The following is a 15646-nucleotide window of genomic DNA, read 5'->3' on the forward strand; positions in this document are numbered from 1 at the left end:
TCACTGTATCGCTCTCCAGTCTTAAATTTACTGCCGAGCCAGAGAGCAAGTTTCGTAGAGTGCCAAGATCAAAGAGGCTAAGCCTGTCAAATTCCAGAGGGGAATTTGAATTCCCTCCCTAACCCCTGCAAACAAGAGGCTGAGGTAGGGCTCACAGCCTGGGCTTTGGGCGTCCCGAGGGGGTAGGGAGACACACAAGTGGGCTGCAGAGAAAGCCTAAACTGGGCCATTTTGATGTAGTGGTTAAGAGCAGCGGGACTCTGATCTGGAGAGCCGGGTTTGATTCCCCACTCCTCCGCTTGTAGCCAGCTGCACCCAGCTGACTGTGGGTCAGTCACAGCTTCTTGGAGCTCTCTCAGCCCCACCCACCTCACAGGGTGATTGTTGTTGTGGGCATAATAACAACACACTTTGTAAACAGCTCTGAGTGGGTGTTAAGTTGTCCTGAAGGGTGGTATGTAAGTCGAATGTTATTTCTGTGCCATTTTCTCAGGGCAGGAAAGTGCCTCGCTGCAACCGGAGTACGGTTGCCAGAGTAGGGTTGCCATTCTAGAGTGAAATTCCTGGAGATCTGGAGGGTGGAACCTGGAGAGGGTGGAGTTTGGGGAAGGAAGAGGGTTTTAATGCCACAGAGTCCACCCTCCAAAGCAGCCATTTTCTTCAGGGGAATTCATCTCTGTGGCCTGGAGATCAGTTGTAATTCTGGGAGATCTCCAACTATTACCTGGAGGTTGGCAGCTCTTGGGCTGGAGACCTCCGAGAATTAACACATCGATCGCTTCCACAGGAGAAAACGGCTGCTCGCAGATAGGGTTGGTTGCCAGCTTCCAGGTGGTGCCTGGAGATCTCCCGGAATTACAACTGATTTCCCCCTGGAGAAAATGGCTGCTTTGAAGGGTGGACTCGCTGACATTAAACCCTGTTGAGAGGTCCCTCTCCTTCCCCAGCCCTGCTCTCTCCAGGCCCCATCCCCCAAACCGCGCGGAGCTGGCAACCCCACTCGGAGGGCGGCCTCTGCCGATCTCTCTCCACGCCCTCATCTCCAGCCCGGAGTTGGCTGCTTTGCGTCATGGAGTCACGCACTAGAAGCGCAGGTCTGCGGCTGCGCGAGAGCTGCGGAGCGGCCAAACGCGTCTCTGAGGCCGCCAGCCGGGCAAGAGCGGGACATGGGGACACCTCCAGCGGCGTCACCACGCGGCAGTGCGCATGCTTAGGTCGCGTGACGTACGCCTGCGCGCTGAGGACCTGCGGCGCCTGTCTCCCGGCTTCGGATCCGCTGCCGGTCGGCGCGGCTGTGGCGGCCATGGCGGAGGCGGTGAGGCAGCAGGCGGAGGTCGTGCGGCGCCTGAAGCAGGAGAAGGCCGGCCCGGAAGAGGTAAGGCGCCCTGTGCTGCCCTCCCCTGCCCTCCCCTCGGGCGGTCGCACGACAGCCCTGCAGGGCAGTCCACATCGGAGCTCCCAGTCCCGGTTGCGGCCGCCCCGCGTTGCGATGCCCCTTGGGCTGAAGGGGGTGGGGGTGGGGCTGGCTGGAAGCTGCCGCGGGAGACGGAGGCCTGCGCTGCGGCTGTGCCTGGTGAATGGGCCGGGCCAGGCCTCATTCCCGCCCCAGCCGTTGAGCGCTGCAGTCGGCTTGGGCGGAGGCCACGAGTGACTCTGTCGTTCCCGCAGGACAGTTACGACGCTTATTTACGAAGAAAGAACAGGAACCGGCAGGGCCCGGCGGCACTGGGTCTCTTGCATTCCGGGATGTTGTGGCCTTGCTCTCTAATCTTCTTCGTTGCTTCTTCATAAACGGACAAGTCTGCTTTGTGTGAGGCCTGCCGCTTGACAGGCACCTGGAAAAGCAGGTCCCGGTCCTCCAAAGCCTCCGCTGGACTAAGAAATGTCCTTCCTCACTCGAGTGCCATGAGGCTCAATCGACTAAGGTGGCCCACCCGCCTGGGATTACTTAACCAAGGGCATCCATAGCCCAGTCAGTTGAAAACAGAGAGATGACCCATACTGAATGTATCCCAGGTTGTAACAAAGGCGTACATCAAGAAGTCAACGTAGCATCTCCATTGCGCTCAGCCCACCCTCCTCAGCATTCAGTTGAATTTGGATGTGGCTCTACTCCATTTATTTGCATGCAGACGCCCACTGCTTTCACTGCCGTCTGTGAAACTGGGATCCCAAATAAACCCAGGAAGTGTGGGCTGTGTCTTTTTCTCCTGACTTTCTCCGTCTCTATGATAGCAAGCGCCAACCCTGGGCAGACTGTGCAAGAGTGCTGTCGCTCAGTCGATACGTAGGTAGCCATCCTGGGTCACTGAAGACTTAGCTTAATTTCCCTCTCCTATTTGCTTTTCTGAGTAAAGGTGGAAATAATTTTCCTTTCTTGTCTTGCAAGGAAGGGGTAATGAATTTCTTAGTAAGAGCTCAATGTACATGTAAGCATCACCCTGTACCCCAACAGTTTTTACACTGCAGTTGTAAGGGAGGTGATGAAGTAGGCCTTGCCAAAAAATGAGCATGTCTGACCTGCAGAAAAGCTCTTGACTCTTAAGTTATTAAAACAATCATACCTTGCTTCTAACCTGCAGACCAAAGTGAGCAGTTAATGAGTAGACTAGAAGTGTATCATCTCACAGCAGAATGGCAGTGATCGTTGAGTTTAATGGCTTGGGGTAGAATATGTTGATCAGGGAAGTTTTGTCCGTTTGTTGTATTTGAGTAAGGGCTTTTTATCCGCTGTGACATCATGTGGGTGTGTTGAATTAAAGATCATATGTGATATCACCTCTACTGGTTAAATATCTTCTGTTTTAGATTGCCGAGCAAGTGGCAAAGCTCCTGGAGATGAAGGCAGCAATCTGTCCTGAGGAAGGGAAGCAAAAGTTTGTCCTCAAGACACCCAAGGTGAGCTCTTTCGATTTGTTTGCCTGCAGTGGTGAATATCAATAGTTGACTTCAGGCATTGCTGCTGCGAGAATCAAATCTTGAGTTCAAGAGAAAGTCTCACCTTTGTTAAACCAGTCTTGGGAGTTTCATTCGGGCAGCATAGTTGTGGCCTACTGGGGCTTAGCATGTTCTCACTGGTCCAGAAAGGACCTTTCCTGATGCTTCTCAGACAACAGGACTTGGTGGAGTGGAGAGGCAGGCCTTGAGTGGATTTTCAAAAAATTTCTGTCTTGACGAAATGGGTTGGAGACCTAGAAGACTTTTGCCTCCTCCTTGCCTGAATTGTTTGGAGCAGCTGGTTTTATAGGCACCAAGTTTCAACCTACTCTGTTTGTAGTAGGAAAGAACGAGTGACAGATAAATGATCATTTCCTGTAATAAGTTTCTCTGTGCTACTGGTCCACTCTCAATCTAACGCTCCACACTACAACTGTAATGGAACACACTCATGTTGTTGACTGTAGAGTGCTCAAGCTGTTCTAATTATCAGGCAAAGGGGCTTTGAAAGGGCATGCTTATACTGTAATTAGAGTCGGACGCCTTCCTCTTGGCACCACATCTTTGCTCAGCAGGATCACACTGACAGTTGTCTTGGCTTGAATTAACAAAATTACAAACTTCCAAATCTTTCTAATGGTTATCATTTTATCCCACTGATGGTAGCTTATTGCCTGCAACTGAGAGTGTTGGCAACTCTCTGGTGTGATCTGACATTCAGATGAACCCACCTCCTTAGGCATGAGTGGTCCTACATTCTCCTCTATTTGGGAGAGACATCACGACCTGTACTTCAATGCAAGGTAGTTTCTAGTGATTTTTCTCACATCTCCTAAGCCTGAAGCTGTTGTTCATCGGGCATGCCCAAAACTGAAGGGTCAGAACGTGCCCAGTAAGGGCGCTATAATCACCTTCACTGAATGTGTAACGTGCTTTTAAAGGCTGCTTTGTGTGCAGATCAGCCCAGCAGACAATTCTGCCTCCAAACTTGTCTGCACAAAAAGACACATTTGCAAAACGGGCTGGCTGCTTCCCCAGAGTCCTGCTGTATCTGTAGTGTGGCTTGGCCTGGTACATGCTAGTCAATGTGCCATCCTCAATCAGCAGCAATTATTTGCTAAAGTCACAAAAAGAAAATGATAAATGCAACAGCTGTGACAGTTACTCCCACAGCAGCTGCAAAAGCTAAGCACCAAGGAGCTCCGTGGAAGTGCGGCTCACTCTAACCATCCAATGGAGAAGCGCAATCCTACAGTCTTTGTCCTGTCTCATTTTTCATTTCTCCCTCCCTGGTCTCATCCCAGGGCTGCATATTTCCCACTCCTTCCTTTTGTATTTATTTATAGTCTACTACGTTTCTCACTGAGACCCAAAGCAGATTGCACAGTGCATGGTAGTATGAACAACAGCTAGGACATTCAGCAAGCAAATACAATAGGGTACACGTTGCAGAAATTTGAAAACAATCCAAACACAGAGATCAGGCATTGGTAAAACAAAGCATAAGTAAGTAAACATGACATCTTGAACGACATGGAAACTACCCACTAGGAGTATATCTACATCAACAGACAATACCCAGTAGAATAGTTTACAGCCCCTGTGCCTTTAGCAAAGGCATCTCACCGAGTCATTTCTTACAGCACAGTCCTATTATTTGAGTCAAAAAGCCCTCCTGAATAATTCAGTTTTACATAGTTTGCAGAAAGCCAGGCAAGTCTGAGTTTTCCAGTCCTTCTCAGGCAGGGTTGGGGCTGCCACAGAGAAAGTACATGTATCGGGAGCTGTAGATTTTGCCCAACTGTATATTGGTAGTTTGCAGAAGGTCCTGTTCAGATGAGCGAAGCTGCCATGGTGGAGCATATGGGGAGAGATGGTCTTGCAGATATGAGGGGCCAAGGCCATGAAGGGCTTTGCATGTGATAGTCAAAACCTTGAATTGAGCCTGGTAGAAGAGTAGTAATATGCAGGCTCCCCTAGCTCCTGATACCAAATGAGTTGTGGTTTTCTGCACCAACTGGAAGCTCCAAGTTGACTTTGAGGGAAGCCCTATGCAGAGTGCATTACAGTAGTCTAGTCTTGATGTTACTGTGCCCTGAATCCAGCGGGCCAAATTGGCTGTGTCAAATTGGCTGGGCCATCTTCCAGGCTAGTCTCGGTTGAGACAAGGCCTTTTTAGAGGCAGCATTGACTTGCTTCTTTTGCAGCAGTGATGAGTCCAGTATCACCCTTAGGCTCTTAACTGAGTCAACCGGGGTCAACCGAACCCCATCAAAAGTGGGAAGCACAATGTCCTTCAAGATTTCTTTCTTCTCAGCCAGCATGACTTACATCTTGTCTGGGTTCAGTTTGTTTCCTTTTAGTCATTTAACCACAGCTGTCAAGTATTAACTCAAGACCTCTACTGCATCACCAGGAGATGTGGGTAGTGAGATATAGAGCTGGGTATCATCTGCATACTGATAACATCCTTTTCCAGAGCTATGGATGATTTCTCCTAAAGGCTTTACGTAGCGGTTGGATAACATGGAGGATTAGATTGAGCCTTGTGGAACCCTGCCAGATAATTCCCATCCTTTGAGTCTGTTCCATTAGGGAATAATTTAAACCCATCCAGGGCACGTTCCCCTTATATCTGCTTCTGCCTCCAAATGCCTCAACAGGATGACATGGTCTGCTATGTCAAAGGCTGTAGATAGATCCAGGAGGAGCAACAAAGAACCATGGCTTTTGTCTATATTCAGGCAGAGGTCATTTACTAAAAACATGAGAGCTGTCTCCTTCCCATAGCCTGACCTAAAACCAAACTGGAAAAGATCCAGAACATATAAGTTATCCAAGAAGGCCTGGAGTTGGTCAGCTACTGTTCTCTCAACCACTGCGAGGAGAAAGGGCAGATTAGAGATTGGGTGATGTTTGGCAAGCCATTGTTGTCTAAGGATTTTGTTCATGCCATGGAGCATATAGTCATTTTGCAGACACTTTTGTAATCAAAGTTACAACTCCCCGCCACTGCTACCTTTGTAACAGAGAGAGAGAGAGACCTGTTGTGTGTGTGTGTGTGTGTGTGTGTGTGAGAGTGAGTGAAGTCCCATCAATTCACAGCCGACTTATGGCAGCCCTGTAGGGTTTTCACAGCAAGCAATAAACTAAGCTGGTTTATCGTTACCTTCCTTTGTGTAGCTGTGGGGCTTCCTTGGTTGTCTCCCACCCAGTGACTAACCAAGGCCAACCCTACTTTACTTCTGAGATCAGACAAGATGGAGCTAGCCTGGGCCAGCCAGTTCAGGGGTGTGGATGTGAATCCCCAGCAAATTTTATTTATTCATGTTATTCACTGAGATTCAAAGTGGATTCCTTGAACAATGTAACCAGACAGCATAAAACAGCCAGTAAACAATGCAATAGGACTAGGGTTACAAAGTTAGAAAAATAATGCGCAAAAAAAGTATCAAATATTATGTATCATAAGCATAGCAGAAAATGGAATTACAAAAAAGAAGACAATGCAGTAAGAACAGGGTAAAACGTACAATAAACATTGGAATACGCTACAATCCTACCACATCTCTGTTCCTTTTCTAAGAATGCCCTCCTAAACAATCCTATTTTGCATAATCTGAAGAATGATAGAAATGTGGGAGCCTTCCTGGTCTCCATTCCACAAGGTGGGGGCCACCACGGAGAGATACCAGTCTTACCCATTTGTAGGGCTGCCCCCTCAGAAGGCACTACTGAGATGAGCACAGCTGTCTCAGTGAAGTGTAGCAGGAGAGGCAATCCTGCAGATATGTGTATATATGGCCGTGCACGGCTTAGTAGGCGATGAACAATATCTTGAACTGAACTCAGTAACTGATTGGTCGGTAGTGGAATAGCTGCAGGATGCATGTACACTGTTTGGCTCCTGTTAATAAATGAACTGAGGCATTTGTACCAACTGGAGTTTCCAAGTTGACTTCAAGGGCAGACCTGTGTAGAGTATGTTACAGTAGTCTAGCCTTGAGTTCATCAACCCTGGAACAAATGTGATTGTTATACAAAGTGAATTAGGACAGAGATCAGAAGTCCCAACTTCTCTTGGGACAGGACTTGGCAAATCCCAGGTCACCATGGTGCCTAGAAATGTCATTATGATACTTAGTATTTTCAGCAACGATTTTAATTACTGCTTCTCTCAGCGGTTCTCAGTGGAAGTGCAAAGGGTTTTTCTACCAGTGGGAAAGGGAGGAAGGATTTACCTATGACCACCCAAAATGCTATGTTAGGAATCATCATGAACCCACATGGACAACAGCCATATGGAGCAGGGGCTGTAGAGGTCCTTAGGAGAAATCTTTCACAGAGTTGAAGTAAGCTGTCGTCAATATGCTGATGACCTCCTGCAGCTCTACATTTCTGTATCCAAATCACCTGGTGATGCAGTAAAGGTCTTCAGTCACTCCCTGTTTTTTGTGCTGAAATGGCCAGGAGCAAGTTGAAACTGAATCCTGGCAAGTCGGAGGTTTCGGATGGCTGTGGTCTGAAGGACATCGTACCTCCTACATCTGACGGGGTCCAGCTGACCCTTGCCGACTCTGGAAAGAGCCAGGAGAAGCAAATTAATGCAGCTGCAAAAAAACACTTCCATCCATCTTCGTGTAGCCTAGAAATGTCTCTTTACCTTGGCTTGGCCCACCTGGAAATGTGGATCCATGCCATGGGGACCTCGGAACTAGACTATTGTAATGCACTTTACATGGATCTGCCCTTGAAGTCAGTGTGGAAACTCCAATTGGTAGAGAGAGCCACAGCTTGATTACTATGTGAAGCCAAGCAGAGAATGTATTTGACATGCATACCTGTCAGGCTATGGATGACAGCAGACAGCAGACGGATCCCTGGACCGTTTGCAGCAAGACACAAGTACTTGGTCAAATGGCTTTTATTCAGAAATCAGATCATTTCCATATAGAGGTCCATAGGACTGCTTAGAAGCAAGGGAGATGTCTAAGCAGCATGAGCAGAAGTTCACAGGAATGACATCATGTGAGAGAAACCTCTTTTAACATTTTAGTTTACTCCCCCCCCCCCCAACTGGCTTTGGCGCTCTCTTGGTGTGAGAACGTTTCAGATATTTGTGATAACACGTTGAGTTACTAGGGAAGCAAGACACAGCAGTGTCTGGGAATGAGCGCAAGGTCATAAACACTGGAAGCTGTTACAGTCCATCAGATAAACACCTGTGAAAGCCTGAGAAAAGAATAGTTATGACGCTAGCAAAGTGATATTGAGCTATAGCAAGATACACTGTGTTCAGCAGAACAGAATCATAATTGGCACGGACGGGGCTCAGACATGATAACGCCATTGGCAACCAATCAGTTACTGGGTTTAATTGAAGGTACTGAATATCACCTACAAAGCCCTTCATGTCATTGAACCTACATATCCAAACGACTGTCTCTCTCACTATATTTGACCATGACAACTTTGCTAATCTAAGCCAAGCCTTCTCAAGCTGCCGCAGGTGTGTTCTCTGTTGTGGCTCCTACTTAACAGAATGACCTGCTTGAGGAGGTCAAGGAGAACCCTACACTTCTGTCATCCTGCAAACTGTAAAACAATTGTTCAGGCGGCTATTTTTATAAAGGGAATAGGGCTGAAGTGTAATGGAACAGGTTGCTTTTTAAAGTGAAGAGAGAACTGTAGTTATTCCATTGTTTATGGTACATGTTATGTTGATCGTACCGCATTGCTTTGCACTTTTAGTCATTCTGTTCTTTGTTGCATAGTTGGCATATCATGTCTGATGCTTTGGGGGTCGTGGCCTTTAATTTTGGGGATCCAATTGACTGCATTGTTGGTTGGATGTCTCATCCTATTGATTACATCGACTTACACTGTGTAATATACCTGGAGTCTGAACACAAGAGGCAGGCTAGAAATAAAGTGAGTAAATAAATAAATGAGAGGAACTGGCTGAGCAAAAAAGCTGGTTGGCTCCAACCCAAAGTTTATTTTTTTGTTTTGCATCAGAATATTTTATTGTATGACATAAAAATAAAGTGTATGAAGTTTTTGTCCTTGCTTATTTATATGTTAACTTTACACCGTTCGCCGGTGACAGATGAATTAATTTCTTAACCAGTTGCTTTCTATACTGCCTCCAACATTCAGTTTAATGTTTTTTTTAAAGCAGACACGGAAGTATAAGAAATGGGGGAGAAGTTAGGGTTGGATGTTAGGTTTTTGTTGTGGTGATGACCACCAGGGATACATGTGTGTTTTACTTTTGAAGGTTGATAAAATCACAAGAAATTAAAGAAGGTAGGATTTTGTTTTGTGGTGGCAATGATTAGAAGATGCAATCATTAAAATACAACCCCCTGAAGACTGAAAAATAAGTCTGGCTCTTAATTTTTTGAGCTGGCCCCTAAGGCTAAAGAAAATTTGTCAAAGCCTGCCTTGAGATACTGATAAAGCAAGATCCAATTTCAAAAGTAATAAATTTGTTCAGGGTGAGTGAGGATGAACTGATACCACAGACTCCTGTTTATTTTTACTGCAGCAGACTAACACTGCTATCTCATTGGAATGATTTATAAGCAGTCTGTTTCATCCAAGCTTGTTGGAACGTAACCTAATCCCCTTTCTGGGCCCTCCCATTTTCCTGGAGGCAAGCAGTGTCAAAATCTCCCGAATCCAAGGTGAACCTGGATGGGGAGCGCTCTGCTCCAAGAAACAATTGCTCCAGGTCAGAGGGCAGCAAAACATTTGCTTTATTTTGCTGTATAAGTACTTTCTTGTCTACTTTCCATTAGTCAAGTCTCCAGTAAGGTGACAGTATAATTGCTCTATGGGTGCAAAATTTATAGAATGGAGTCTTCTAGAGCCTATATAGCATCTACTTACTTAAATCCAAGACTTTGGTAACCACAATTCATCTGGATAAGAGCAGCTTGTTTGCAACTATTGGATTCATGCCGCCCAACTTTATTCCTAAGTAAGCCCCGTAGATGTCGACAGGCAAGTGTGCATGGGATCGTCACCTTCATTTCTTATTTTCCTGCTGTGTATCTTTGTAGTGCAGGCCTATGGATTTGTTTCTTTCTTCCTCTGTGGAAAAGCGAATGGCGCAATTCTAAAACAACCTTCTTAGAAGAAAGCCCCATTTAGTAGGATTCTGAGTAGACTGGCTTAGGAATGCTGTTTGGGTCACTTTGCAGCAGCCTCCAGCTTTTCATCCTCTGGTCTTGTAATCGCTCTGGTGCTGCTCCAGAGAGCACCTGTTAAGGGCAGCTGTGCTACCTCAGGCCGAGGGTCTCTGGCCAACAGTCTCCAACCAGCAGATGCTTTCAGGCTGCCTCTAAGCGGCACATGAAGGCTCCAGCCCTGCGCGACGGCTGATTCCCCAGGACCAGATCTTGAGAACTGTGCTACTTTTGAATATGGCAGGGTCGAAGGTTAGCGAAGGTGACTGAAAGCCATTGATAGGCCCGTCCTCCAAGAACTCGCCTGATTTCCTTTTGAAGCCACCTAAGTAAATGACCATCATCAGATCTTTGGGCAGTGAATTTCATGCCTTGTGGGAAGCAATATTCCTGTTTATTCTGAATCTTCTGCCAAAAGACTTAACTGGGTGGCCTGAAGCTCCAGACTCAGGGGGCAGGAACACTTTTCTTTCTCTGTCTACACCATCCATAACTCTGTAAATCACTGTCACTTGTGCCTCTGCTTGCAGCCTTTCCTCCCTAAATTTAAACCCCAATGCTTTGAAAGAGACACTTGAAAATTGTATCCCGTTATTGAATGCTGGAGACATTCCAGAATAGTCACCTTTTCCATCTCCTTTTTCTGACTGTGCAGAATGAAAAACACCAGGCTAACAAAACACTCTACACCCGACAATAGCCCTGCAGAGAAGATTAGCACATCAAGCACCAATCCATATGCAAAAGAACCTCCTCAGGATACAGTGAAGCCTCCCACCATTAGCATTCCACACCCTGGGAAACTCTTACAGGATGACTCAGCTCAACCCCACCCCTCCTGAGTAGACATAAATGACCTGCCAACACCTTTTCCACACTGTGACACTGAGAGATCTCTGTCTTTTGGTGCTACACCTCTGAAGATGCCAGCCACAGCTGCTGGCGAAACGTCAGGAACTACAATGCCAGGACCACGGCAATACAGCCCGGAAAACCCACAACAACCATCGTTCTCCGGCCATGAAAGCCTTCGACAATACATTGTGCAGAATGTGTTTAGTGGGATGGAAATCTTTCAGGGTTCTTTCTAACCCCATTTCTTCCATTTGGGGCTCTTAGGGTGCAAGGGACTACAACCCCAAGCAGATGGCCATCCGCGAGAAAGTCTTCAACATCATTGTCAGTTGTTTCAAGCGCCATGGAGCTGAGACAATAGACACCCCAGTATTTGAACTCAAGGTGAGATGGGACAGTGTTGCGTAATGGTTAGCGTGTCAGACTAGAATCTGGGAGAGACACGTTCAAATCCCTACATGGCTAGGGAAACATCCTCAGGCAGTCTTTTTCTCAGCCTAGTCTGCTTCCTAGCGGAGTGGTTGTAAGGATAAAACGGCAGATGATGTAAGGTCCCCAACTGGGGAGGAAGGTGGGAAAGACAAAAATAAAGTAGGGCAAGACTGGTGCAGGTGACAGGTTGGGGTTGGTGGCAGCGTCATTACCAGTGCCTGCTCATATGTAACTCGCTCTCAGCTGAAGGGGAGAGGGGATGGGATTGCATTAGGCGGGGAGGCAGTCCCTGCCACAGTAGCTTTCTGTCGAACGTATGCTGTCATTTACCTTACATGTGTACTGAAACCTCCTCCTGCCCTTTACTCCAAGTAGGAAATCCAAAGTTGCTCAAACGTATATAAATCTGGAAAATGGACAATACTAAAAGCATAATTTTTAAAAAGTTTTTGTCTTCTTCAAAAAAAGAAGGTGGAGGTTAATTCCAGAGAGTCAGGGTTCAGGAAAGGAGGGCCTACCCCGTGCTTGCAAAGATGGGACGCAGTGGATTGAAGGGTCTCAGAACAGGCCTTTCCCCCCAAGTTATGTGGGTCCCTGGGGAATTTAGGGTTTTGGAGGGCCAAATTTTCTTGCTAAGATTCATTGTCCAGCCCTATGGAAGCCTGTGACATGACATGATCTATGTTTTTTCCTCTCTTTCTCCCCCACACGCCATTCTCCCATTTAGGAAACGTTGACTGGGAAGTATGGGGAGGACTCCAAGCTCATCTATGACCTGAAGGATCAGGGGGGAGAGCTGCTGTCCCTTCGCTATGACTTGACTGTATCCTTCTTCCTCGCCTGCACAGACCTCTGCACAAAATCCTCGGATCCCGTCACAGGCATAAGTTGGCCAGATTCAGTAGATGCCCCCCGACTGCTCTTGGCATTGCTACACTCCAGCTTCTGTGCTCTTTCCTGCATCTGTTGTTTTGAGGCAAATAGAGAAAGAGGCTCGAGATAGGTAGACCCTTGAAGCAGTGCGGATACCTGAGAGCATCTAGTCTGTTCCCCAAAGCCCACCCAATCTAATACTTAATGCTAAGTTGTGAACAACACATTGGTGATCCCTTGTGGGCCCTGTAGTGGTTGTGTTTCTGTTGCACAGTTCTGTGTTTTACTGAAGTTGCTTTTGGAGTGTTCCTTTTGGCTGTTGTCCTGCTCCTTCTCCGTGGGTGGGGGGCTGTTGGAAGAAGAAAACAAGGGAGTTTGTACTCCTGCTCTCATGCACTTACACCACCTGTTCATTTTGCCTCTTAATATCTTTTGGGAGAATCTTCATCCTTGACTGCCCCCCCCCCCATCTCGACAATGTTGATCGCCTTTATCCAGTTCTGCGGGCTGAATTATTCAAATTCAGCATTTATTACAAGGGGGAGAAAAATAAAACCCAAGCCTGCAATTTTAGAAAGGAGAGCAAGGGGAGAATGCAACCATTATAGATGGGCGAACCCAGGAGGGAGACCGGATGGCCTTGGAGGGGGTCTGCAGCCTGTTCAGGAGGTAAAAGTGCCACGACTTCCAAGAAAGAGCCCCTCCTGTTTTTTATTTATTTCACAGAAATAGTTCTCTCTCTGCCTTTTGCTTAATTCTCCTCATTTTGCAAGTTTGGTAAGGAATACAGAGGCAGCTGCTGGACTCTGCTGTTGTATTTTGAGGATCATAAACACCCAGATTTTGAGACATGCACCCCAACTTTCAGGACTGTGCCAGTTCTCAGTCAGATTGCGAGGGAGTCTTTTCACCCCTGAATCTTGGGCGGGTGACAAGCAGCCAGAAGTACCTTCTCTTCTGCCCAATTAGGGCAAAACCAGGGCTGCAAAGCATATGAACCATCCTGAAGTAGCAGGTGGGTTTCCCGTTTAGTGGTTGTGATTATGATGGAAGTGACTGCATTGTGATGATGCCTATTTGACACCACTGGGGGGGCTACAGGCAGAATACAAAGGCACCCCCTTCTCTCTTTGTGCACGCTGGCTGCCCTGGGAAGGATAAAAATGTGCCCTCTGCAGCTGAGATGTTCTCCTTAGCCTTCTCTTCCCAGGTACCGTTTGCCCGTTATTTGGCTATGAATAAGATCAGCAATATTAAGCGCTATCATATTGCCAAGGTCTACAGGCGAGACAACCCAGCCATGACAAGAGGCCGCTACCGAGAGTTCTATCAGTGTGTGAGTACCTGCAGGGGCCATCCCTGGGGCCGTGTGTTGCCGTCCCTCTGTACTGCTCATGCTCCGCTTCCCTGCTTCAGCATGTCAGCTGGTGCTCCCGCCTCCCTCCATATGTCTCCACGGCACTCCCTCTGCCTAGATCGCTTTTGCCATTGAGAGCCACCAGAGTGCTGCTTCGTACTCTTTCCCACCTTCCTAGCCTTTGGATTTCTTGCCAATAAAATGCAAACCAAGGGCAAAGACACCCCTGCACGCACGCACACACCCCGGGGCAGCACTTGCGAGCTTTCAGCAGCTGCCACAGTCCTGGCCAGATTGTGGGTGGAGCATGAACTCTGCCTGGAATGGAAGATGGGGCTCTTATATTGGTGGCTTGGCATGCTAAGTGGCTGCTGTCAATTATCTGAGCCTGGTTAAGAAATCATCCATGGCCAAAACACAAATCCCTCTGCTTGAAAAGAAGGGAAGGGGCAAATATTTCTGTACTTGTTAAAAAGTACTGCAAGGGGGGGGGTGGGAGGGCTTTCAGGCAAGAGGAGGGGGCCGGGCTGGGCACCTCATACGCTCAGCTCTTGAAGGGGGTCCCCCAAGGGCATGAAATCCCCTCCTCTGCCCTGCCCCAGGACTACTTCGAGAGTGGTGTGCCCTCTGGGGAAGGGATTCATTCCAGGCCAGGGGAGTCATACCTGAGAAGACAGCTAACTGCTGGAGAAAATGTCTTCTCTTTACTGTTTTGTCTTTTTAAATTGGAAGCCTCTGTGGATGTTTTGATGACGAGGCGGTTTAAAAATGCATTAAATAAATAAGGAAGTCTTCTCAAATACACACTTTTTTGCTACTTGATTATATTAACAACAACAACAACATAATAATAATAATAACAACAACAACATTCGATTTATATACCATCCTTCAGGACAACTTAACGCCCACTCAGAGTGGTTTACAAAGTATATTGTTATTATCCCCACAAAAATCAGCCTGTGAGGGGGGTGAGGCTGAGAGAGCTCCTAGAAGCTGTGACTGACCCAAGGTCACCCAGCTGGCTGCAAGCGGAGGAGCGGGGAATCAAACCCGGTTTGAAGAACAAATCTTACCCCTCCATTTCCTTCTCTCCCTCCCCACTCCCAACTAGTGAAATCTAAATTGGAGCCCTTGTGTATCTGACAAAAGTGCTCAGAATAAATGGTAATGCTCAGAATTGTGAACGGCATACATTACAGTTGAGAAGAAACACTGTTTGTATGACTTACTCTGCTATCTGTCTGGAGTTTCATAGATAATTGAGGTCAGTGAAATTTGTTGGGAGATATGAATATGATAGGGAATTGTCTGTGACTGGTTTGAGTGCAGGGCAGGGGGTGGTTCAGGTCCTGCAGGACAGAGAAATGGAATTCTGGAGACTTTTGCACCTGGGACCTGCTCCTGTTGCAGTGTGTACATACGGGCTACATGAAGCATGCGTGGCTTGCTTGTCCCTCTGAAACGGCAACGGTTATCAAATGTCTTTTTAACGGTAGCTCAGCTGCATGGAGTTCTGTGTCAACTACTGTTCCTGCTTTCACTGAGAACTCTGTAGTGTGTGTGTGTTTCAACTGCTGTGCTTCGTGCCCCCAGGATTTTGACATTGCTGGCCAGTACGATCCCATGATTCCTGACGCGGAATGCCTGAAGATTGTGCACGAGATCCTGAGCGCCCTGCAACTGGGAGATTTTCTCATCAAGGTGAGAATAAGGCCGGGGCTTCATGCAGTTATATCCAGAAGCTGCTTTTTTGTCCCCCTTTGCAAAAATCCTGGCTCTGGAGCAAAGGGCAGCACATGTGAGGCTGCTTTATCCTAAATCAGACCATCTGTCCATCAGAGTCAGTCCTGTCTGCTCAGAGTGGCAGCAGCTCTTCAGTGTCTCAGGCAGAGGTCTTTCACATCACCTACTGCCTGGTCCTTGTAACTGGAGGTGCTGGGGATTGAACCTGGGACCTTTTGCGTGCCACGCAAAGGCTCTTCCACTGATCCACACC

At 47.4% G+C, this 15646-nt stretch overlaps 1 protein-coding gene across 1 annotated transcript in view; it reads left to right on the forward strand.

Moving 5' to 3' along the window:
• The first annotated feature begins 1208 nt into the window (after positions 1-1208).
• The window catches only part of HARS1 (histidyl-tRNA synthetase 1), a 31516-nt gene continuing 17078 nt past the window's right edge, over positions 1209-15646 (forward strand). The window contains exons 1-6 of the mRNA XM_054985232.1: positions 1209-1375; positions 2809-2898; positions 11250-11369; positions 12145-12240; positions 13501-13626; positions 15244-15351. Coding sequence (XP_054841207.1) covers positions 1304-1375; positions 2809-2898; positions 11250-11369; positions 12145-12240; positions 13501-13626; positions 15244-15351 — 612 coding nt within the window. The 5' untranslated portion in view covers positions 1209-1303. The remainder of the gene's footprint in view (positions 1376-2808; positions 2899-11249; positions 11370-12144; positions 12241-13500; positions 13627-15243; positions 15352-15646) is intronic.

Source organism: Eublepharis macularius, chromosome 7 (genome assembly GCF_028583425.1).
Source record: "Eublepharis macularius isolate TG4126 chromosome 7, MPM_Emac_v1.0, whole genome shotgun sequence".
NCBI classification, from domain to species: Eukaryota; Metazoa; Chordata; class Lepidosauria; order Squamata; family Eublepharidae; genus Eublepharis; species Eublepharis macularius.